This window comes from Petaurus breviceps, unplaced genomic scaffold (assembly GCF_028583685.1).
Source record: "Petaurus breviceps papuanus isolate PSGF00001 unplaced genomic scaffold, PetGlider_PUasm1.0 79, whole genome shotgun sequence".
NCBI lineage: Eukaryota > Metazoa > Chordata > Mammalia > Diprotodontia > Petauridae > Petaurus > Petaurus breviceps.
The window spans coordinates 14,686,662-14,712,864 of record NW_027186523.1 but is presented as its reverse complement, the minus strand read 5'-3'; the positions used below and the strand labels follow the sequence as shown (position 1 = coordinate 14,712,864).

The 26,203-nt window shown below is 36.8% G+C and overlaps 1 protein-coding gene across 7 annotated transcripts in view; it reads left to right on the top strand.

Moving 5' to 3' along the window:
• UPF2 (UPF2 regulator of nonsense mediated mRNA decay) overlaps positions 1–26,203 on the top strand; it is a 200,541-nt gene that overhangs the window by 115,854 nt on the left and 58,484 nt on the right. For 3 of the 7 annotated variants that reach the window (XM_069106395.1, XM_069106396.1, XM_069106394.1), the window contains exon 22: positions 24,921–25,069. The exons of 1 other annotated variant lie outside the window; for it this stretch is intronic. In XM_069106395.1, coding sequence (XP_068962496.1) covers positions 24,921–24,999 — 79 coding nt within the window. In that variant the 3' untranslated portion in view covers positions 25,000–25,069. Of the gene's footprint in view, positions 1–3,443; positions 4,773–24,920; positions 25,070–26,203 lie in introns of those variants that run through there. 3 more of the 7 variants (XM_069106401.1, XM_069106393.1, XM_069106397.1) reach the window with 3 other exon arrangements.

Sequence of the window (26,203 nt, the reverse complement as noted above, 5' to 3'; positions counted from 1 at the left end):
TTTTCTGATCCTCCTTCAGTTACTAATGCCTCTTCCCCCCCGCAAAAAAAAATTACCTTATTTTTACTTAGTATAATTTTGTAAAATATGCTTACAGTGCTGTTTTCCCAAAGAAAATTAAAGTTCCTCAAGGTCAGGGACTTTTTCATTTTGATCTTTGTATCTCTAGCATCTAACTTAGTACCTGACATGTGGTAGGTACTTAATAAATGCGTATTGATTGTTAAAGATTGTTAAGTTTGTTGACCTTCATATTTATAATCTGGTAAGGGAACAGATATTTGTCTATCTAATAGAAATGTATGGATGTATATATGTATATTGAATCACTAATTCTATTCAAGTCATTTTCTTCCTTTTATAGCTTTCCTTAGCTTATTAACAATTTCCTGATTATTTTCCAAAACTCTCTTTTAACTTATTTTACCAGTTCCTAATCTTTGACATTCTCTTCATGGTTCCTTCTAATCTTGCAAATTTAAGTCTCTTCTTTTGCCTTTCTACATTTTAGGGGAGCACAAGTGAAAAAAGTGACCTGTCTGAGAAATTACAACTTCCTCTCTTAAAAACCTTACTTTTTCATACTTCTTATGAATAGAACTCTGTAAAATATTTATGGTATTCTCCAAAGATAGATCTTTCTGTATGAATTTCCATGTTGTAAAATAGTTTTATGACTTTGGTATTTAATTTATATTCGCAAATTTATTCATTTTCTAAAAGGCAAAATAGAGAATTTCTAAAGGACACTTCAGATTTGCTGACAATATACTTGTCAGATAAATTCCACCAAAAATTGCAACATTTCTTATCACTGGTAGAAGTAAGTTAATCTTTTCATGTCTTCCTCTTACTCATTGTAATAGTAGAGAGCCATAAGATAGTGATCAGGATTGATAATCATCTCAGCATACTGCAAAGAATTTATAAGAATGTTTAAATGAAATAAAAGCCTAGAGAATCTTTTCTGTTACTGTTTCTATAAGTAAATGACTTTTCATTAGTCTACTTTCAACATTCATCCTTACTCATTTGTTGTGAAAACTAATTTCTCTTTTTGAGTTGCTTTAGAATAGAAACCTTTCTAGAAGTGAGTTAACAGGACTGTGAAAAATAGATGTTCCATATATGTAGAAGTAGATGAAAGTGGGAAAAGACAGAGAATAATATTAAGCATGAATCTTGAGATTTTTTGAGTGATAAATATTTCTTTATTTTGTTTGAAATCTAGTAACCTGAAAGAACACAGCCCTAATGTTGTTTCTCCTAAAGTTGTTGTTGGGTTTTTTTTTGTTCTGTGATCTTGACTTTTTGCAGATAGACCTATATTTTGGTCTGTCACTTACATGTGCCAGGGGTATGGGGACATGCTAAAGCCTTCTGTTTTTACACAGAGTATTTGAGAGGAGAAGCTAAGAAGTTACAATTTTCAGTTTGGTTTTATATTTTTCTAGCATCAAAACAGATTTTAATATTGGTAATATATACATATAAATAAGGAGAAATATACTTAGAAACAAATTATATTAGTATTATGTAACAAGATAATATTTTAAAGTTTTCTTGACTATAGATTTTCATTGATTTTCAGGGGCACCTAATTAAAGATCTTCAAAATTTATGTGTATAAATTAAGACATTGACTTTGTCATTGGGCTTTCAGGCTATAACAAGTGTGGAGTATTTAGTTACAGTGATATACAATGGAACTAAAGCTCTTGTTCATAGAACTCATCGTCCATTTCTTAATCCCTAATCTTCCCATTTTTTAATGATTTTCAATCCTGGAGACTCCATTAGGTATTTTTGCATTTCCACCATCCAGCTAGCTCTTTACACAGCTCCAGAGTTGAAAGCCATTTCTTGCTGAAATTTTGTATAGTGGATGTATTGAGCTGGGGCTAATTTATCTGCAGTTTGAACTAGCATAGCTACATCATCCTTCTGGGACAGAGATTTCTCTAAAGTCCTGAGTTTTTGTGCATGCGCATGCACTCTCTCTCTCTCTCTCTCTCTGTACTCCTACCCCCCCCCTCTCTGTGTGTGTGTTCCTCTTTCCCCCCCCTCTCTCTGTACTCCTACCCCCCCCTCTCTCTGTACTCCTACGCCCCCCTCTCTCTCTATCTATCTATCTCTTTCTCTCCTCCCTCTCCTTCCTTCTCCCTTTTGGGGATCTAATCTGCTTTCATGCTTTCTCTATGCCAAGGATGTCCAAAAGTATTTATTCATCCCTAATTTCTCCCCCACTTCTTCCTCCTAACTATCTCCCAAATACCTGCTTGACTTCTCCAAATATTTTACTAGAATCTCAAATTCAACATGTCCAAATCGAAATTTGTCATCTTCATCTTCTCCAGTGTGCTGTCTTCTTCATATTTCCTTATTTCTGTAACTGGCACCTTTTTCCAGTTGCTCAGATTTTATCTTCCAATATTATCAGTTGCCAAGTCCTATCAGGTCTACCTTTATAACATCTTCTCTCTACTTACATTGCTTTTACCCTAAAGGCTTCATGAACCCTGCTTTTCTTAACTGTTGTAATAGCTTGGACTCCCTGCCTCCAATTTCTCCTTCACACAGCTACCAAAATAATATTGTTAAGGCACAAGTCTGAGCATTTCACTTCTCTATTCAGAAACTTTTGAACAGCTTCCTGTTTTCCTTTAGGATAAAATCTATACTCCTCAGTCTTGTATTGAAGGTCATATACAATCTGACTTCAGCTTAATTTTTTAGCCTTATTTCACGAGACATGACAGCCAAACTAGACACTTCTAATTCAACATGTGGTCTTTCACTTCTATGAATTTGCATAGGCTGGAATGCACTCTCAAGTCAGCTTCCTTAACGGCTCAGGTGCCTCTTCCTCTTTCTATCACCTTTAGTGACTTGTCTGTAAGCTGAAAGTATTCTCTACCTATTTAAATATTACTAGAGCACTTATTCCATTTATTCAGATGATTTTAATTTCAGCAGTTATTTTGAGTGATCTGTAGGGGAAAATGTTGTTTGCTTTTTTTGCATGTAGGAATATTTGGGGGGTATTCTTTCCACTTAGCCTCTGCAAGAGGAATTTGGATTTAAATAAATGCACTTACCTATTTACATCTTATTCTTTATGTTCCTTGCTAATGTAACTTCTGTTCAAGAAACAAACTCTGCATTCAAAACATCTTAAAAATTAGCCAGAAAAAAAAAAAGATCCAGAAAGTCATCCATTCTACCTATTGTCTACAGAATTGATCTTTCCAATGTACTACTCGCTACCTGTTATTTTGCTTTAGTGTGGCAGAGAGGTTGTATACTTTGTAATAGGATTGATCTATTTGGAGAAGCTACATCTATTACATAATCACTGTAGCGAGAGCACTGTTTCTCTCTTTGGCAATAGTTCTAGTTCTACGATGATTCAATATTTAAAATTGCCTTCTTTATACCTTTAGGAGACGTTGATCCAGCAGCAAGTGTCATTTCATTAGGTCCTGTATCTCTGATGTTGTGGATAGTGGAGTCCTCCAGCAGTTGAATGAGAGCAGTGGACACATCTCAGCATGTCGGGCTAGAGAGTTGCGAATCTAAACCTGGGGCAGGCTGGGGCCATGAGGCAGAAACACCAGCCTCCACTAACACCGCAACAAGCTGAAGCTTCCAGCTATGGCATAAAAGGCCTTTTGTTATGGGAACCACGCGAGGGTTAATCTTCTCATGAGAATGGAGGTAAAGAAATGAGATGGTTAACTTTACTACTGAGCAGTTACACCAAGAACAACTGTCAATGAGATGGATTGTGCCGGAGCAGAAAAGGTTTTGATGGTAACAGTATGGGGGATAAAGAACTTAAGTTTTAAACTTGATGTGAGTTACATTGTCTCTGAATTGAACATCCTGTGTTGGAAAAAGATAACATTTGGGGGCTCCAAGACTACAGTAGAAAAGTATAGAGCAAGCAGTAAAATCTTCTAGTCAAACCTTACATGCAGGACAACAAAATGATGAAAGATATCCAAACACCAGATAACTCCACCAGGAAGGCTTTCATTTTAGAATTTGTTTGAAGGAGCAAAGGATGGGAGAGAAATCAATTTTGTCCATCAGAGCCAGTGAGATAAAATTGTCTATTAAGATAAAAGGAAAAAAAAGACTATTACTATACAGAGAATGTTGATCCAGATCACTTAGAAAAAGTCTGATACCAGCTTAAGAACAGGGATAAAGTCAAGCCCATTGTAAGTATCATTGAAAACCAAAATGTGCCAGTCAGCATGTCATAGAAAATGACCAAAGGGCAACAAGAAATGGATCAGAAAATTTTGTTGGCCTTCATGGGTTTACAAGCCTCTGTCTCTAAACAAAATATGGAAACAAATAGAGCTTTTATTTTGCTTCCCCCCCTCCCTAAGTAGAAAGGAGATTTCTTGGTCCATTTCTGACAAGCTGTTGTTTATTAGGATAGTTGTGTCTTTTGTTTGCTTTCTAGTAGGCATAGTACATTTAGTTAAAGAGTACATCTGTATGCTACTACTTGATTAAATCTTTTTTTTCCTAGACATTTTCTTTTTTTTTTCTTTTACCACTGTTTCAGTTTCTGCATGTAGAATTAAATAAGAAACAAACTTGTAAACTTGTAACATTTCACATGGAAATGCTGCCCGATCTTCACCAGCTTCAAAAATCTGACCTTTGCCGATGCTGCAATAAAGTGTTGTAATTTAGATTTGCCGTGTATTTCTTTTTTTTTTTTTTTTAATAAACCCAATAAATGATAAAATCATTATCTGCTGGGACCAACTTTGTGCTTTGTGAGGTGTATACCCTCTTCCTTGGGGATATATATCTCATTTCGCTTCCTCAGATGTTGCCATATTTGTTTTCTTAAGTGCCTAAATTAGGATTTTGAGTATACCACCTTTATCCAAGTGAAAACTAGGTGATGAAGATCACCTGCAGGTATTAGCTGTGCATGAACAATGAAAGTAAAGATAATCTGTTTGAGGTGGGTGGCTCAGAAGAAGGGCAGCGAAGTGTATACTTTTGATCAATTTCCTTCTGTTAAGCTCGTCCCAAAGGTTAAATTAGATAATTCCAAAGAAATTAATGGCGCTACTGTCATTAAAATTTTAAAAGTTCCATCCTTTTCAAAAGATTGTGTAAACATAGACTTTCAGAATATGAAAGGAATCAGCTTTCCCTCTTTTCCAAATACATGTCTGAAAATAGAATTTAGGCTTGGACATGGGACATCTCTTTGTAAAGTAATCTTTAGTGTGTTATAACTTTCTCAATGCTGAACTCTTTATATATTTCTTCTGAATTATTTTGAGAAGTTTAGGTATATACTATTTTTATAATGTTTGACTTGATCTTGCCATACCTTCAAGCTATTGCCTATATCTCTCTTCCCTTTCACCACTAAACTCCTAGAAAGTTTTATATCTTTTTGCAGTGTCTTATTTTCTTAAAACCTGTTCATTTCTCAACTCTTTGCCATCTGTCTTCTCATCCTACCCTTCTGCAGAAATTGCATTTTCTAAGGTTACTTGTGATTTCTTTAACTGGTAAATGGTCTATTCTCAGTCTTCTTACTCTGTGGCTTTTCATGTTGGCAGCCACTTGATGTATTTTTCTTTCTCTGTCATCTGTCTTCTGGTTCTTCTACTACCTGTTGGACCTCTCCTCTAATGGATAATCATCTATCCCTTGCCTACCTAACACTGGAAAGTCTCCCAAGGCTCTATCCCTGGACGATCTTCTTTCTTTTCACCCTCTCTCTTTGTAATCTCTTTAGATCCCATAGGTGTAATTGTCTCTACAAAAATGCCTAATATATATGTCCAATCTTAAACTTTCTCCTGAACTGTAGAACCACATTTGACAGCAACCTGCTGAACATTTCTGCCTGGATATCCCATGAGCATATCATGATGTGCATAACAGAATTCATTATATTTATTTCTTACCCCATCTATCTTCTAAAGTACCCCATTTCTGTTGAAGATGCCACTGACCAGTCATCTAGCTTCACAATCTTTTAGAACAGTGACTCTTTTCCCTCACATCAATCTATTACCAAGTCTTGGTGATTCTACTTTTGTGTCTTTCAGATCCATCATCTTCTCATCTCCACTTTAGATTGAGGTCCCTACCATCTTTTGCCTGGACTATCCAAATAGTCTCCTAGTTTGTTTCTTAGCTTCCAGTCTCTCCCTTTATCAGTTAGTCTTATGTATGCCTGCCAAAGTAATATTCCTAGAGCACAGTTCTGTCATTCTGTCATTCCTCAAAAATCTTCAGTGACTCTTCATTACCTCTACTATAAAATATGAACTTTTTGATTGCACATTTAAAGCCCTTCCTGAGTCTAGCAGCAGTCTACCTTTTCAGACATTTCACATTACTGCCTTTTACTTGTTCTACGTTCCAACCAAACTGGTCTACTTGCTTTACTCCAAACTTAACTTATTACATCTTGAACATCTGAGCATTTGCACAGGTGACATCTCCCCCATGGTATATCTGGAATGCAGTCTATTCTCACTTATGCCTCTTAGAATCTTTCCTTTCCTTCAAACCTCAGCTTGGGTAAAACCTCCTAATAAAACCTTTCTTTTTCTCCCCTATTAGTGCAATCTTCTTAATTTTAACTTGCATTTACTCATATAAGTATATGTGTCTTCCCAATAGAATGTAAGCTCCTTGAGGGCAGGGACTTTTTTTTTTCTTTGTATTCTTATTGCCTAGCACTTAGTTGTAATTTAATAAATGTTTATTGAATTTTAGGTTTAATGGTCTCCCTTTTAAAGTTAGAAAATTGTGGATTTCTTGACTTCAATTTCTTTCTGAAATGATACACAAAGCATGGTTTATATTGACTTTGTTAAATGGCTGCTATCCCAAAAGAAAGAATTTAATATTTTTATAGGCAAGTAGCCTGAGACCCATAATAAATATGTAAAATAAGATCATACACAGCATTAATACTTTGTTCCATTTGTTTAGAATAACTGGGAGCTAATGTAGAAAAGGCTTATGGAAGTATGAAATAAGCCTTCATTAACCACAAATAGTACTCTTTTACATTTGGATAGACCTTCATTGTCTTTCAAATGCATTCACACAAAGTATTTTTTTCATTTGACTTGATAGGTTTGTGAAGTTTTGTCTGGAAGGTAGTATGCTTCCCCCTTTTACAGATAAGAAAACCAAGGTCTGTCAGTGTTATGACATGTTCAAGGACCATGCTAAGTGGGTGAGTCAGGACCAGAACTCAGGTCTTCTGGGTCCTGGTATAAGTGTCCTTATGTACGTACTTCCTTTGAGAAACAAATAACAAGACAAGTAAAGGCCAGAAATGCATGGTGATTTATAGGTCATATTGTGCATCTTCTATTAAGAAAATATAATTTATAGTTATTTCATCGTTCAGTTTTAGGGTTGCCCTTTTGTAAGCAATGCTGAATGAATTACTGGTTTTCCATGACTTAGCAAAAGTGTTTTGGTGCCCTTGCCCAAATTCAATCATTTTACGAACGAAAAAACCCTTTAAACCCTCAGGTTCTTTGTTTATGTGCCTGTGCATATGCTCATATGTATTTGTAGTATGGTAATATCTCACCTATAGAGCATAGTTAAGAACCAGGAAGAATAAAGTCACACCCAACCAAAATAGGTATCTAAACATTTTGCAACTTACAAAGAGAAGAACCACTTTAGGCCTTCACTCTGATGATATTTTATACACACAGTTCTAACAAACTGATTTATCTGTTTTCTAAACCTAAACCTGCTGTAGAAAAGAAGGGGGAACAAAACTGCTTTAGGCAGGTATATTGAAAATAATTTAAAATGGCAGTTGACAAGAAAGGAGATAAAAACTGCTGCCAAAAAATTAAAAGTATCATGCTTTCAGGTCATTTGGCATAGTAACAAACAGTCTTTACACACTTCAGCAGTAGTTCTTAAAGTCCTCTGTGATTTATACTAGTGTAATAATTGATGTTCATAATGGAGACAATGAGTCACTGAAAAGAGGTTCAGTTATATTCAATAGAAACAGAGAAGTGTGTAATGCATTTATGTAAAATATTCATCCTGTTATTAAAATAGGAAAATTTTGATTTCTGAATAGGACCAGCCTTCATATAGAAATATTTGGTTCCCAAGGGATGAGGATGAGATTTTTAAAAGAAAGATGAAATAGAGGTAGTAGGTGTTTGCTTTGTGAAATGGAATTCAGGCTTCTCATCGAAAATCCTTTTTCACTTTTTCTTCTGATTCACTAATAACCTTTCCCAATTGATTTTTTTTCTTCCTTGTAAATTATTTTTTATAGTTGTCACCTTCTGTAGCTCGAAGATTTCATTTAGTTCTTGACTCTCACTGGTTTCTGGTTTTCTCCCCTCTTAGAATCCAGTAGAGAACCACATCCTGAAGGCCCTTCCATCAATGCTGTTTCATGATGGCATTAATTTTCTTGACACAATCATTTAGATTTAGGGGTTAGCAAGAACACAAACTACAGAAGGAAGGATTATTTGATAAGAATTATTAGAAAAACTTGGACACACAATTTGGGAAACTATCATTTTAAACTAGTATCTTAATAATATAAACTTCAGTACATTCCAAAGTGGATAAACAACTCAAATGTAAAAATCATATAGGGTCATAGACTTAGAAAGGACCTTGGAGGGCATCTAGTACAATCTCTTCCTTTTAAATTGAGGAAATGGGCCTAATACAAGTAAATAACTTGCAAAGGCAGAATTTTAACCCAGGTCGCTGAATCTAAATTCAATCATTTTTCTGTCATACTAGGCAACTTTTTATGATCATATTATTAAATGATAACAGAGAAGTGCCTTGCACAGCTGTGGCTAGAGGGAGAGTTCATAACCAAACAACGGATATAGCTGATCCCAAAAGATAAAGTAGACAATATTTGGAGTCTAGAGGCCATCAGGCTGAATCTCCACTATGCCGCTTACTTGATTATATAAAATGAAGAGGTTTTGCATGAACAAAATGTACCTACAATAAACAAAGCTGCCGAATAAGGAGAAGCCCTTTTTTTGCATTAAATTAAGCATCTACTAATGAAAGCTTAATATCTGTGATTTCAAAGACACATCATCATGGTACAGTAGAAAAGGCCCCTGGATTAAGGATTAGAGGACCTGGTTTCAAATCGTAGCTATGTGACCGTGGGCAAATCACAACCTCACTGGGCTTCAGACTTTTCATTTATAAAATGATTAGTTTATTCTGGATGACTTCCAAGGTATCTTGCAGCTCTCAGTCTAAGATCTTATGAATTATGGCATATATCTCTAATATGTATCTATTAATTCATAATATATGATTATATGATCATTTATATGTGTGCGTAAAAGTATACACACATATGAACCACTAATATAAATTACAGTGCAAACATATAAGGCTTTAATAGAAGAAATGAAAACTACCAACATAGAATAAATCTGCTGTCCGTCACTAACAATAAGAGAAATGTACATTAAAACAGCTGAGATTTCATTTCACTTGTCAGGTTGACAAAGGATAAAAGACAAAATTATTTAACATTGGGTTTATGAAAAAGACAGTTACCAATAGTAATGTACTTTTGGGGAGAGCTGTGAGTTGATCTGTCTCCTGGAAAATAACTTGGTTATGGAATAAAGATTACCAAACTTTTCAATTCAAACTCTGGCGCAGAGATTCCACAGGTGAGCATATGCCCAAAGATCAAAGTCAGAAAAAAAGATTCTATGAATACAACATTCATAGCAGATTTTTGCAGGGTATTTTTTGTAGCAACAGTTCCCCATTTAATAGGGGAATGGCTGAATAAATTTTGGCATATGAATATAATGGGATATTGTTCTTTAAGAAATGATGAAAATGAGAAATTCAGAGGAACATGAAAAGACTTAAGGGAAGAAGACAGCTAGGAGAACTGTATCCATGATGACTATTAAAGTGTAAATGAAAGTAATTCTAAAAGACATTGGAATCAACATTGAATATGATGTTAGGTATTGGGTTCAAAGGCACAATAATGAAATACTTCCTCTTGGTAGAAAGATAGTGAGCTAGAATTCTGCAGTTGTGTGGATTTGTTTTGCTTTGTTGTTAAAGGAAGGGTTCTGTGAAGGAAGGCAGGACTGAGAAAAAATTGTGGTATAATGAAGCCAAAAATATCATTAAGAATAAAAATTCCAGGGCTAGATAAATGAACTTTGAAGTTACTTCCAATGCTGGTATTTTTTATTTTTAACGGACTTGAATTTAAGGCGAAAATCTCAAAGTGACTCAGTCAACAAGTATTTCTTGAGTGACTCACAGGCTCAGATTTAGTGCTGGAAGAGACCTTAGAAGTTACCTATTCCAACCTCCTCATTTCACTGATGAGGAAATAGGCCCAGAGAGGATAAAATGACTTGACCAAGTAGGTGGCATATCGGAGATTCAGCCCCAGGACCTCTTAACTCCAAATATACCACTCTGTATTGGAGCACCTAATTTTTGAATCCTTGTGCCAGGGGGATGATCCTAGAGTGTTAAAGATTGTGCTAATAGGACAGAAGCTCTAGCAAATTCCTCCATGCTAGAAAGTATTCAGGTGTGGTCCTAGCAACAGATTAATTCTGCTAAATGAGAACTAGCTCATTTATATAGGGAGAGATAAGTTACCAGTAGGCTTGTCCTTGTTGATGAATTTTTTTGTTCGTGGTAATGCATGAAACAAAGAAAAAGAAAAAATGGTTAAAATAAGTGCTTCCCTTGAACTCCTGCAGTGACTGGCAACATAGCAGAAAAGGAGAAAGTGCTAAAAAAAAGTCTTTAGATCTGCTATAAGCATTAACTATTGATGTCCAAATGTGAATTATTTGTCCAGTGGTTAACTGAGAATACATACTATTCAAGGAACTCAGTCATGTCAATATTGACATTCTCATTATAAACGAAACCATATGACACAAAAGTGACAGATAAGTATAGCTCATAGATTCTTGTTGATAAGGCAAAGAAGTTGGCAAAGTTCATTTTATCGTGTATCCAAAGTCAAAGAAAGATGTGAGACTTGGTAACATACATTTTTATTGCTTATGATGAGTATCGTCACAACCACTATGAATGTCAGCAAGGAAGATTCCAATTTATGAAAATATTAATATCAGCATTATTTGTGATAATAAAGAGTCAAAACCAAAAAAGACTTCTAGCGCCATCTCTCTGTCATCAGATCATGCTGCCTTTCTGATATTATTTATGATATTATTACTAACACCCAACCCAGCCCAAATACATATACAGTGGAGAACACATTAGTAACTACGCACCTATGTGCATAATTTGTCAGGTTATGGTTTTCTACTTCACTGAAGATTTTCAAGCAAAGGTGGGATGACCACTTGCGCAAGTTGTAGAGGGAATTTTTATTCAGGTACAAGTTGGACTAGAGGACCAGTGGATTTTCTTCCAACTCTGATAATATATGAATGTGGTCTTTATAAAATCTTTAGAAGAATGACCTTTGTATATATTGAAAATATTGAATCTTAAAGTTGGGAGGGAACTCAGAGTCCATCTAGTATCTTCCTAAAAATCCTCACTAATAGATCACCAACAAATGGTCACCAAACCTTCATCTAAGACTTTAAAAAAAGGGGTAGCCTGTCACTATCCAAGGGAGTTCGTTCCATTTTTGGATAACTTTAATTGTTAGAAGGTTTTCCCCTATGTTAAGCCAAATTCTATCTCTCCCTACCTTCTACCATTGTTCTTAATTCCTCCTCCTGGAGCCAAACAGAGCTAATTTTAGTGTTTACATGTGACAACTCTTTAAATAATTGAAGACTGTTACTGATTCCCTTCCTTTTTTTCCCCTCAAGTCTTTTCTCAGTCCTCATATGGCATGATATTGAGACCATCTTGTGACATTTCTCTGTATGCTCTCCAGTTTGTCCATCTCTTTTTAAAAATGTGATGACCGGAACTAAACACAGTATGCTAGGTGGGATCAGATGAGTGCAAAATACAAATAAGCCATCTCTCTCATGCTGGATGCCATGACTCTTAAGGCAGCCCAAGATCACAATTTTTGGCCACTATATTGAGGTAGTTTAGTGTTGTGGAATGTAAGGGCCTTCTAAAAGGCAGGAACTTTTTGCCTTTTGTGTCTGCTGTACCCAATGGCACGGTGCCTATCACATAGCAGGCCTTTATTTAATGCTGAAATGAAGCGTCCAGAGCACTATACTTAGAGTTAGGAAAATAAAAATTCAAGCCTGTCTCAAACTCCAACTTTATTTTGTGACCCTTGATGTGTCACTTAATACTTCTGAAGCTCTCACTTCCTTATCTGTAAAATTGGTTAGGGGGAAAAAAAACCATCAACAACCCAGTAATAATAATACGTTTCCTACAGAATTGTGTCTCAAATGAAAACGTATGTAAAATTTTGTAAACCTCAAGGCACCAAATAAATGTTAGTTATTATTAATATCATGCAGACAGCTAGGTGGTACAGTATTACACTTGGAGTCAGGTAGAGCTTAGTTCAAAATCCTGCCTCACACATAGTCTGTGTGGCCCTGGACAAGTCATGTAACTTTTTTCATTTTCAGTTTCTTCATCTGTAAAATGGGAATATTAATAGCACCTATCTCAACATTATTGTGAGAAACAAATGAGATAATATGTAGAGTGCTTTGTAAACCACAAGGAATTACATAAAATGATTTCTATCACCATTATTATTTTTTTTTATTATTATTATTATGCTGTGATGCATATGGGGCATGAAATCCACTGCATCTTTCAGAGGAGCTGCCATTATCTTTGCTTATTTGTTGGGTGTGAAATAAAACTTCATAATTATTTTAATTTACATCTATTTGTTGCTGTTTGTCATGTATGAATAATATATTTTATTATTAGTAATTTGGAACATGATTTCATATAATCATTGACATTTTGCCATTTTTGTTTAGAAAACTTTGATTTCTGACCATTAGGGAATAGCTTTTGATCATATATTTGGGTCAGTTTCCTTTATAGCTTAGATATCAGACTTTTATGGTGACATTTGTTGCAAAGAGTTTTGGAGGGAAGCCTTTCTCAGTCCCCTTATTTTTTCATACTCTTTTCTAGTTTTGCAGATTATCATTTGTACACTTAAATATTTATTGTATTTATCCCCTCAGTAGAATGCCTTGTAGGAGAGGGATGATTTTTCATTTTTTGTATTCCCAGTGCCCAGTACAGTACTCGGTATGTTAGTAGGTGCTTACCAAATTCTTACTGAATTAAATTGAAAGATGTAGAAAATACAAGATCCCATTGTTTGCTGATTATTTTTTGTTTGTTGATTATTAGGAAAAAATTTGCCTTGATAGAGCAAAACTTAATCTGAAATTGTGTCTCACACAATTCTTTGGTACAGCCACAGAAACAACTTTTTTCAAAGATCTTCTGAATGTAGATACTAAGGGAGGAATGAAACAAAATAAAAGTATCAGAATTTGGCAGTTGTAAGGGACCTCCGCAGCCATCCAATCCAACCCATACACCAAAGACAAACCAGATGAGCGCTCACTCAGCCTCTTTTCAAAGACCTCCACGAGGGAGGGGAAGGATCTGTTTCCATTTTTTGGACAGCTCTAGTTAGTAGGAAATATTTCCTAGCTTCAACCCTCAGTTTACCTTTTTGCAACTGCTACCCATTTGCTCCTACTTTTGCCCCTCAGCCTCATGAGAGCCCTTCATGTACTTGAAGACACCTAATCTGTTCCCCTTGAGTCATCTTTTCTCCAAGCTAAACATGCAAAGTCCTTTCATCCAAACCTTCTTCTGGCCACTCACTAGGTTATCTTCCAATATCCTTCTTAGATTGTAGTGCCCAGAACTCAACACAGTCCTCTTGATGAGTTCTGATGATGGCAGAATAGAATGGGATTGCATCAACTCTGTATTCTATGAAGCCCAAGGTCACATGGGCGCTTTTGGCTGCTGTATCACACTGCTGACTCAGAGAGAGGTTGCAGTCCACTAAAACCCCCAGATCCTTTTCAGAACAGTTGTTGTAGATTCATGTTTCCCTCATCTTATACTTGTAGCATTGATTCCTTGTACCCAAGTTCAGGACTTTACATTCATTCCCACTTCATCTAATCTTATGGATTCGGCCCTAGACTGTCACGATCTTTTTGGATCCTGACTCTATTTCAGTCTGCTAGCTGGTCCACCCAGCTTTGTATCATCTCCAAATTTGATAAACATACCATGTATGTCTTTATTGAAGTCAATGACAAAGTTATAATAATAATAACTCACATTTATATAACACTTGGAGGTTTACACAGCATTTCACAAATATTTAATTTGGTCTTTGCAGTAACCCTGTGTGATAGGTGCCATTTTATATAGAAGGAAAGTGAGGCAGGCAGAGGAAAGTGAGTTGACGTGGGTCACAATCAGTATATGAGACTGGATTTGAACTCATGGCTTTCTGACTCTAGGTCTACTGTTCTATCCACTAAATCATCTTAGCTCTCACCTGCTAGGTCCCTCCAAACAGTACAGGGTCAAGCACAGGGCACTGGAGTATGTCACTGGAAACCTCCTGCTATGTTATCATTGAATTGCTAACTAACAACTATGCTTTGAGTGTGCCCATCTGACCAGTACTGTCTCTATCCAATTTATTATCATCTAATCCATTTCCTCATCATTTTCACAGGAAGAGTATGAGCTAATCAGCTTTGTTAAATTTTTTAAAAATATGGTACTGACATTTTCCCTCATCTACTAGTATAGTAATTGAGTCAAAAAAGGAAATGTGGTTAGTCTGCCATGGCTTGTTTTTCATGAAGCCATGCTAGCTCTTTGTATTAAAATAACTTTCCCTTTCTAGATATTCACCAACCATCTATGACAATCCATTCTAGAATTTACCCAGGAATTAAAGTTAAACTTACCGACTTATAGTTTGCAGACTATATTGTCCTCTCTCCCTGCCCCAACACCTTAAAAAAAAAATGGGACATTTGCCCTTCTCCAATCTTGTGATATCTTTCATTCCCATGCTGTTTTAAATATTTGTGACAGTTACTCATCAATCACATTGGCCAGTTTTTTCAGGACCCAAGGATGTAGTTCACTTGGGCCAGGTGACCTGAATTTATCCTACTTTCTTAGGATCCTAGCTTTAGATCTGGGATGGAATTTATCTAGTCTAAAACCCTCATTTTGTAGATAAGGAAAATGAGACCTAGAGTTTCAGTGATTTGCCCAGGATCACACAGCTATCGCATATCTAGAGCAAGATTTGAATGCAGGCATGCCTTAATTAATTGTTCTTTTACTACATATTAATTCCTCGTTAGTCATTCTTGTTTGTGACCATTTCTAATGGGACCATCATCTTTCCAGAGAAAGCAGAAGCAAAATGAGAATTGAGCACCTAATTGAACCACTTCCCTCTTGTCAGTTTATCATTGCCCATTTATCCCAAATAAAAAAACCTATCCTTGCTTTGGTCCTCTTTTTTTCTCCTAATATTGTTAAACCAACAAGCAAACCCTTTTTGTTGTTCTTGGCTTCTCTCACCAGCATCAGCTCATTCTGAGCTTTTGCGTTCCCAGCCTTATTCTTAAAGGACCATGCCAAGCTCTTAAAACAGTCTTCTGTTATTTGGCATTTAAATTGATTGGTAAGTCCCTGGCACATCCATGTTGGTCTTTTCAGACAAAATTCTGTTTTTCTTCCTTACTAGGATTATTTCCTTTTGTGTCTTCAGGATTTCATTCTTGAGCATTTCCCATTGAAGGATTTTTAATCTGTGGGATCCTATCTATTTCTTCTCTGAACCCCTTAAAATCACCTTTCCCCAAAGGTGCTTGTCAGATTATGTTCATATTTTCTTTCCTCTGTCCGAAATTCTAGAATGAAGTGGTCACTTCTTCTACTAGGTTCCCATCATTTCCACCCCAGAAACCAGTTCCTCCCTGTCAGTGAGAATGAGATGTAAAATAAAATTTCCTTGTTGGTTCCTTCACCTTTTGAAAGATGAAATTATTACTAAGGTAAATCAAGATGCTATTAACTGCTCTGGCTGTAGGGAAGAGGGACAGAGACAAAAACAAAAACTGGAAAATAGAAACAGAGAGGGAGAGGGGAGGAGAAGGGAGAGAGAAAAGAGATTGATTAAGTTGGTATCTGGTTATTGAAGTCTACCATCACTAATATATATCATGGCTCTATGAGAGGCTTGTGATCCATTTCCCAAACTCCTCATTTATTTCCTCTTTCTGTCAAGATGACCTATAGCAGCATTTCTCAGAATATGTTACATGGATACCTGGGGTCCCCAAAATCCTTTCAGGGATCCATGAAGTCAAAATTATTTTTGTAATAATGTTAAGATGTTATTTGCCTATTAAAATACTCCCGTCTTTCCAAATACATATCTGTATGAAGCTGGATTTCTTAATATATTTTTTAAAAAAACCAACATATTCCAACAAATTGAATTGCAAAAGCAGGTATGAGAATTCAGCTTGTTTTCTAGTAAGCCAGACTTTAAAAAGATTTGTGCAAATATGTAAAACAATGCCATGATTCTCACCAATTTTTTTTAGTTTTGGAAAATTAGTTATTTTTCATAAAAAATGTTATTTATGTTAACATGTAATGAATTTATAATTGTTATTTTTAAATGAATGAATGAATAAATAAATATTTTTAAAATTTTTCAGTTTTCATTTTTAATGTAGTAAATACTGATAAATATAAAACACATAAACAAAAGGTCTTTGGGTTCTTCTGTAAGTGTAAAGACCACTGGTTTACAGTATACTCCTAACAATAAGATTATTTTGATTTCTCCCTTTTAAAATTTTTATCCAAATACTCTACATCATATTTTTCCCCTTTGATTCCTAGAGTTCCTCACATGAGAATACCTTTTTAACATGCACTGCTCAGTCCTCACCCCCCTTTTCCCTACCCAACTAGACCCTACCCCAGTCCTGAGTTTCATCCCACCAAGTCTCAGTCATATCATTGAGATCAAATTTGCCCTCTTATGTTAGGACCTCTAGTTCATCTCGTTCAAACTTGGGGCATTTATTTATAGATACTTGTGGCCGTGGATTTGGGTGAGACAGCTCACCATACTGTCTCCAAAGATGTGCTACAGGCTCCAAATTGAAGAGGGAGCGTCAAGATGCTCCTGTTGGCAGATGACATTGTATTGACCACATTTTGGAAGAGAGTATCTCCAAGGCCCAAAAATACAAGGCCTTACCATTAAATGAATAGACATTTGAAAGAGATTATTAGCTTAACAAAAAAAAAAACCCAAAACAAAAATCCACATGGGAAAAAAATTGGGTGAAGACTTCATTTTGTCCCAATGACCCCATGCCTCCTATTGGAGAATTGTCTACTAGACAGACATTGCAGATGGATAATGAACTGTCTCCAGAATTGGACAAGGGAAGACAGCAAAATGTTTTGCATCTGGGAAAATGCACTCAAACTGATTTCTAAGACCAATATTTTGATCATGCTATGAATCGTGGAACATAGACATGTCTGAAGAATCAAAATTTCATGTGACTGAAAGGGTGAAAAGAGATTCACACAGTGGAGGCAATAGGTTGCAATGATTTGACAGCTATAACTTTCACCACTATACCTTGCACCGAATGATATTAAGTATTACCAAAAACACTGAGGACAAGGAAACTAAAAGGTACAGTGAGAGCAATGAGTAGCAGTGCTGTATGCTACCCGTAACATGTTTTTTAAAAGACCCAGGGGAAGGCTTCTATTAGGGGTGGCACTTATTCAGGCCAGTAACCTATTAATTTAGGTCTGATGCTGGGAGGAAATGAGACACTTGTAGGTAACAAAAGGAAGTTTACTTAACTATAGTATAGAAAGAATATCCAACAAGGATATATCAGCACTTAGCTCAGGTAGACATGGCCCCCCTCACCTCCTTGTGGAAGGGAATCTGATCAGTAGGGCAGAGTGTGGTGCCTCAGGTGGTCCTGGAACATCTACCAAGTCTGAAGGGACTGGACATTATGTAAATGGACCTTTATGTCCTTAAGTGACCAAAAAGCCACATTAATATGGTCTGAGGCTACCAGGAAACTACAATAGGTAAATTGGAGGGACCATTCAGTTCCCTGGGCCAGTTTCATTGCCTTTTAAGGAAAACCCATATTGTAGAAGGGGAGACCCTGATAGATGCTGGCCCTATCACAGCATCTGTCAAGTGCATTTTTTATTCAGGATTTATGGGAGGACATAGGCCAGAATCCCGCAGGATGAGTAAGAAATCACGCATAGAATGTAATCTATATTGATAAAGGGTGTGCCCACATTGATGAGATCATTTATCAGTGAAATAAACTAAATTCCTCTGAATTCCTCATACTTGTCATTTCTTATAGGACAATAATAGTTCATTTCATTCCTATGCCACAGTTATCCCAGTTGATGAACACTTATTTTGTTTCCAGTTGTTTGCTACCAAAAAAAAAAGTGGCATGAATACTATAAATATTTTAGTACATAGGAGACCTTCTCTCTTTTACTTTCTAACTTGATCTTTGACCTCCTTGGAGTATATGCCCAATGGTGGCATCTCCGGATTGTTTATTACTTTTCTCACAGATTCCAAATTGTATTTCAACAGTATATTAATGTGCTGTTTTTCCTTCAACCCTTCCAATGTTGTCTGTTATCATCTTCCTTGACACACACTGCCTTCTGAGGCCCTCTGTGCCTTGCCATCTGCCTTGCCTGTATACCCTGCAGTCTCCTGGCGCTGTCATCTGACCTACTTACATAACCTAAGGGCCTCTGGGCCTTGCCATGCCCTCCATAACTGTGCCCTTAGGACTTATGGGCCTTCCTCTCTGCCCTGCAACTGAACTCTTTTTTATTTATTGTCTTCCCTGATTAGAGTATGAGCTTTTTGAGAGCAGGGAGTATTTCATTTTTTTTCTATTTGTATGCCCCCCACTTAGCACAGTGCTTGCTGCATAATAACCACCAATGAATGAATGAATGAATTGCTAATGTGCTGAGTCCCTTCCAAATCTGAGATATCTGTGATTGTTAACTTGCGAGGAGATAGTTTTACAATCGACATTAGTACCTCTGGTTGGAGAACCTCCAGCTCTGTTTTCATATATAATATAGAAGGGTGTATCTAACAGGATTATCTAACTATCACCATTGGATGGACTGGCCCTGATTTTAAAGTTAATATCTCTTTCTAGTTAAGAGTACCCATTGTTCTTGGCCCTCCACACCATATCGACAAGGAAAGGGGATGGGGGGAATAGAGTGCAAAAATGTGTTCCTCTGTTTCCATGGGTTTAGAGAATTTGTTTCTTTCAGCTTCAAAGATGATAACACCAGATGGTTTCTTTCCAAGCCCTAAACCTGGCAGTAGAAATTTATTTGGAAAGAACTTTCTCCCCCTGAGTGCAAATTTTAGCTCTCTGCTTTCCTTCTCCAAAGGTAGTTTTGGTCATTCTGGCCCCATCTGCTGTAAATACAAGTCCGTTTGGCAGTGAAAGATAGGATTTACACAGTTGGCCATGCAAGCAGGTATCTCTTCAATTTCTATTTCTGGCCATCATGTTTTCCCTTATGTTACTTTGCTCTTTGAATATAACATTGTTTAATACCTAAGTCCATTTGCATTTCAAGGTTGTGATTAAATTGGAATGTCTTCACTTCTTATTTTATTTCTGAGGCAAAATGCTTTTTTAAAAAGATCCTCACCCTATCATCTGATCTAACTTAATATTTTATTGTATTCTCCTTTGAATAGAGACTTCAGCTACTATGGAATATTTCTTGCTTAGAAACCTCACTCATAATGCAAACCTAAGGATCCTTGGGGTGGTAAAATGACAGTTTTAAATATGATTAAATAAAATAAAATAAGGTTCTTTAAGGGGACAATTCAAGGTCTTGCTTTCTTCTCAGCCTTATTCGAAGGCACCTGAATCTCCAAAATATTTTCATATGACTGAGAGATTCTCTTTCTTTTCTGGGGATTTGCAAACCTGGATTTAACATAGATATGATCTAACTTGAAGCTCTCTGAAGCAATAGTGTTGTTGGTACTAGGCAACAGAGGCTGCAAAATGGTGCAGTAGGAAGACAACTGAGCACAGAATCAGGAAGACCTGACTTCAAATTCAGCTTCAAATACTTACTAGCTGTGTGACCCTGGGCAAGTCACTTAACCTCTGCCTCACTTTCCTCAACTCTAAAAATGGGATGATAACATCACCTGTCTCCCAGGGTTGTTGAGAGGATGACATGAGATAGTATTTGGAAAGTACTTAGCACAGAGCCTTGCACAGAATAGGAGCTCAATAAATGTTTCTTTTCTTCCAGCCTGTCCCTTGGACATGGTTCCTCATGTATTGCCATGGACCTTTGGCAGAAGGATCTCAGAGATATGGGTTATACAGCTTCTTTGTTATCCCAGTGTTCATTTAAGCCGAACTTAGAATGAGCAGAATTCTTCCCACTAGCAAAAGATAAAGTCTAATATCTAGCTTTGTCCTTTTTACACCTAGGAGAATATTTGTGTATCACCCGATCTTGACATGAAAACGGTTTCTCGGAAGTCATCCTTTTCTGGCCATATAGTACTAGGAGTCCTAGTCCTAAAGGGCCATTCCATAGTTATCCTAACATATAAATGTTATCCTCAAGGGCCGTCCCAGTGCCAGGTCCACCTGGCACTCCCTTCTGCCCTTCCCTCCTTCATCTCTCAGTGGCATTGGAAAGAAGGATGCTTTTGGTGGATCTGGCCGAGATACTTTTGTTCTTTCTCTTCAGACCTTTAAATCGGCTGGTAGCTGTTCTCTCTTAGGTGCTTAAAGACTTATTAAGCATTCTCTTCAAGGATGCTGCTTAGATCATGTCGTCCTTAAGACATTCCTAAGAGGAGTCTAGGCTAAAGGAGGCTAAAAAACCAGGGAACCTTAGAAAAACTTTGTCTTTGAACTAGCTTGGACCAGGAAAAGACTATTTTAGGTCTCTTATTCAGACCCTGAAAGTTAGAGAGTGCCTTTTGGTGTCTCTTTAGTGACATCACTTCTCCAATTACACTACCTGATCCTACAATGGGACTTGAGGGTTCTCTTAGAGTAAGTGATGTAGCATTATCGATTCATCCTTTCCCTGTATTTGTCTTTGCTTAACATAATAAAATAAGTAGAGATTCCTCAAATTCTAGAGTCAGTGAACTAATGCATACCATTTCTATTTCTGTACAAAATCTTGTGAGTTTGTTATCATTGTTGTTGTTTATTGTGAGCTATTGTGATCCAAAGCTTCTGATTTGCTCAAATAAATTTTCCTTTCTAGGTTTCTCTGAATTCTTTTTGTATTTCAGAGTTTCTACACGTCTTTATTGTTTTTTTTTTTCCAATCAGGAATGCTTGAAAGTCCTCTACTCCATTTTTTCTTGTGTAGGATTATACAGCTTTGTAGGGTATTAGTATTATTTGTAGTCATAAGCCTATTTCTTTTGTCTTTTGGAATGTTGTATTCTAAAATCTCCACTTATTTTTTAGTAGAAATTGCTAGGTCTTATGTGGTCCTAACAGTGAGTGCTTGGTGCTTGAACTACTTTTTTTCTGAATCCTTGAAGTATTTTTAATTAGGTGTGGGAGTTTGGGGTTTTGGTTATGACCATTCCTGGGACTTTCTCTTTTGGGGTTCTTCAAGAAGTGATCAGTAAATTCTTCCAAACTTGACTTTACCTTCTGATTCTAGTAGCTCTGGAAAGTTTTCATTTATGATTTCTTGAAATATAGTGTTAAATCTTTTTTTTTTAAGTCATAGTTTTTGGGAAGTCCAGTGATTTTCTCTTTAATGCAAGTCAATTGGAGTTAAGTGACTTGCTCAAGGTCACATGGCTAGTAAGTGTTACGTTTCTGAGGACGAATTTGAACTCAGGTCCTCCTGACTCCAGGACCAGTGCTCTATTCACTGTGCTACCTAGCTGCCCCTCTTTGGCCTATTTTCAAGGTCAATTAATTTTTCTAAAATTTTTTCTATTTTTTTATTTTATTCTAATTTTTCTTGCTATCTCTTAGAGTCAATGATTTCTAGTCTACTTTAGTTTTTAGGGAGCCCATTTCTTAGGGAAGGTTTACCACTTTTCCTCTCTAAGCTATTTATTCTTCCAGTTCTTTCTGTCAGAGCTTTTATTTAATTTTGGAAATTTTATTTATTTTCCTTTGAGTCTCTGCTTATAGTTGTTAGGAAGGTGTTATTTGTGGTAATTTTTTTATACTGGTTAGATCTTCTTTGTTTTATTTATCTCTCTAACTGAATTGATGCTTTTTGCCAGGGGCAGGCTTCACACCCTGCTGTGGGGTGTTCATCTCTGCTTGGTTGTTCCCTGAGTCCTTTGGGTTCTTGTGCTAACCTCTCCTTCCCAGTGTTAGCTCTCCCCGACCAAAATCTCTTGAGTTTCAGAGTTCTGGATCTCTAGAGCCTTCTGCATCTTAGGACAAAGCTATAGGGATCTCAGAACCCCTGGGCCTGGGCCAACCTGGTCTGATTACTGATGCATTCCAATAGTCACTGGTTGGTACTGCTCTGATCCCTATCTCATACCTCTACCAAGAGCTTCCAAGGTCTCCACAGTGGTACTTTCTGACCACTCGGGGACTTTCTTGGGGTGTCCCTCTCCTCTTGCTGCCTCCAGACACAGAGCCTTGCAGATTACATGTGTTCCATCACTAATTGCACAAGGAGACATTAACACTGTCTTTACAGGGAAGGAGGAGACCCTTTCCTATTGCTCATAGGTTGTTGGACTGTTTTTGTGCCATTCAGGTATGGATGATGTCACTTACTGTAGTTTCTTATTGGTTTTGTTGAGTATTATTTTGTCTGGTGTGAACTAAAGTGACCTGCCTCCCATTCAGACAGCCAATTGTATTATAGCCTTTACTTCTGAATAAAGTTCTTGTCTTAGATTCTTATGAGTTTTACTCAGAAATACTGATCCATATCCCCCAATGTGACTACTTCCTAACTCTGACATCTTGGTAAGTTGCTTAATGTCTCAAGTGAGAGGAGGAGGTAGAAGAAGGTACCCTAGTGAAGGGGGCATGATAGAGAAGGCCAGCAAAGTGCTGCTGAGTGGGAAATAAAGAGATAGCTGACCTGTGTTCCCTCTTTAATGGAAGTTCTGGGAAGAGAGGTCTCCATCCGGTAATCAGACACAGAGAAGGGGCCCAAGGTCAGAAAGTATGGAGAAGATGTTAAGTTCTAGGGCTAACATGATCTTGCAGGATGAAGAAGTTCATGTCTGTAAAATAGGGATAATACAGATTGTATGCTGTCTTGGGTGGGGGGAAGGGAGAGGAGAGGAGAAAATTTAGAACTCAAAATCTTATGGAAGTGAATGTTGAAAACTAAAAACAAATAAGTAAATGAAGAAAATAAAATAGGGATAATAATGCCTACTCTATATACCCCCCAGAGTTATTATGAAGAACAAATAGCATAATATATGCAAAGTGCTTGGTAAACTATAAAGCACTGTATAAAAATAGGTTAAATTATGGTTTTGTCATATGGTTATTTTTGTCATAAGTCTCTCAAGAGACATTTTAATATAAATAGTAGATGGCTGTCCTTGGGAAGCAGGAAGACCTGAGTTAAATTCATACCTGATGACCATTAGCAAATCCCTTAATTTCTCAGAGACCCCTTGCAACTCTCTAAGAGTACAAGTTACAAATAAGTTACTATTTTCTATTTTTGGAGAGAGTTTCCACACTGGGAATTCCCTTATACCATTGAAATCACAGGTATGGAACCCACCCCCAAAAAGCCCCTGAAAGTCAAGGACTAACTCTTTTTGATTTGTTCCTTAGCATAATGTTATTTGTCTTTTTTTTTTTTAAACCCAAAGATGATATTTATTCATTCATTAAAAAAAAACTGTTTTATTGATGCTTTTTGTCTTTATATCCCAGCCCTTTCTAGTCTGAACGTGGTAATTCATAATGGTCATCAGTCTGACAGTTAAGCTAAAAAATATAATACTGAAACCTCATTCTGACACATTATACAACTACCTCTCTACCACAAGGGCGGAGATAAATTTCATTATTGCTTCTCCAGGACCTTCATTGTTTTTTCCATTCTTAGAGTTCAGTTTCTGTTTAGTGATCTTTTCATCTACATTATTATTGCCACTGTATATGTTGTTCATTTGGTTCTGCTTATTTTGTTCTGAATCAGTTTGTACAAATCTTTTCATGTTTCTCTGAATTCTGCATATATTTGTAATTTAACATAGCACAGTAATATTCCATTACATTCATATATTATAATTTCTTCATTCTTCAAACAGTGAGCACCCACTTTGTTTCCAGTTCCTTGCTACCAAAAAGTGTGCTGCTAAGAGTAGTTTATATTTATTGGACTTTTGTGTCTAACATCAACTTCCTTGGGGTATGTGTTCGGTAGTGGGATTGTTGGGTCAGAGGGTGTAGTTACTTTTTTTCATTATTCAAAATTGAAATCTAGAATGATTAAATCACTTCACAACTCCACCAAGAGTGCATCAGTGTGCCTGCCTTCCTACAGCTCTTCCAATTCTTATATATTTTTATCTTTGCCCATTTGCATGGACTGAGTTGTTTTAATTCACATTTCTATTCCTCTTAGTTATTTGGAGCATGTTTTCATGTGGACATTTATAGTTTGTAAGTTCATATCTGTTGACTACTATTGGGAAATGGCTCAATGTTATATATTTGTGTCAATCCCTTGTATATTTTTGTATATCATATTTCTATTGGTGTTTGATGCAAATATTTTTTCCCACTCTACCACAGAATCACAGAATATGAGAGTTGGAAGGGACCTCAGCAGCCATCTAGTCCAACCCATACCGGGAAGGAATCCCCACTATAACATACCAGACAAGTGGTCATCCAGCCTCAGTTTGAAGACCTCCAAGAAAGGAGAACCCATCACCTCTCAATATAGCCCATTCCACTTTGGGATAGCTCTAATTATTAGGAAGTTTTCCTGACATCAGACCTAAATTAGCTTCATTGCAACTTCTACCCATTATTCTGCCTTCTGGAGCCAAAGAGAATGTGTCTATTCCATCCTCTACATGACAGCCCTTCAAATATTTTGAAAATAGCTAGCATGTCCCCCAAGTCTTCCCTTTTCTAGCTTTTATAAACACCTCTTGTTCCCTCAACTGAACCTCACACAAATTGACCTCTTTGACCATTTCACTTCTAATTCTTTCTTCATTCATTTTATTCATAGCATGTTATTTGAATTCTTCAGTACTTCAGCGGTCCTGATCATGTAACCCACTAACACTTCTCTATCCTGTGTGATTCTTGTCCAGGTTCTCCCAGAGATCTTCCATAGAAGATCTGCCCGTGTGCTGAAGTTCTTCCCCTGTCTCTTTTTCACGTTTACAGTATTGGTATCTATTTTCCATCTCTTGCTCTTGCCCCACGGCCAACCCTCCTCCTTTTCTAATCATACATTTCCTAAATCCCTTATGCTACTTCCTGCATGTAGGTCATCCCTGGAAATATGCTGCAATCTACTTACACACACCATATGTCTTTCTCCATTTCCTCCCTTTGGTAGAGCCATAATATCGAATTCTTGCATCTAGGGCAAAATCAGTTGAATTGGTGTGGAGGTAGAGGTCGAAGAGAGTGGGAAATGACAGAAGATAATGAAACCCTGGGTATAATTATGTCAAGGGATGACTGTGTCCGGAACCTTAGGGATAGGGAAGCAAACCGTCAGAGAGAGGGCTAGAACATCTAGACCCTAGGGGAAGTCATGTTGTGTAATAATACAGGTTGGCAGAGGACCATGTGGGATGGGAGTGATCTAAGGAGAAGAAATGCATTTCTCATTCTCAGTGCCCTGGGTCAAAGCCCTCATTGTTTTGCCCTGGTTATGGCTCTGTACTTTGTGTCACTCAGAACCCTGTGGTTTTCCAAGAATCACAACCATACAGCATCTGGAAGAGTATGTTTCTATAAACCTTTGTCATTTCCCAAATGCAGCCCTAGCCTTTTCTCTCCTTTCTGTTCTTTGGGGGCCTAATGATTGTGTCACTTTTTGTATTTGTGTC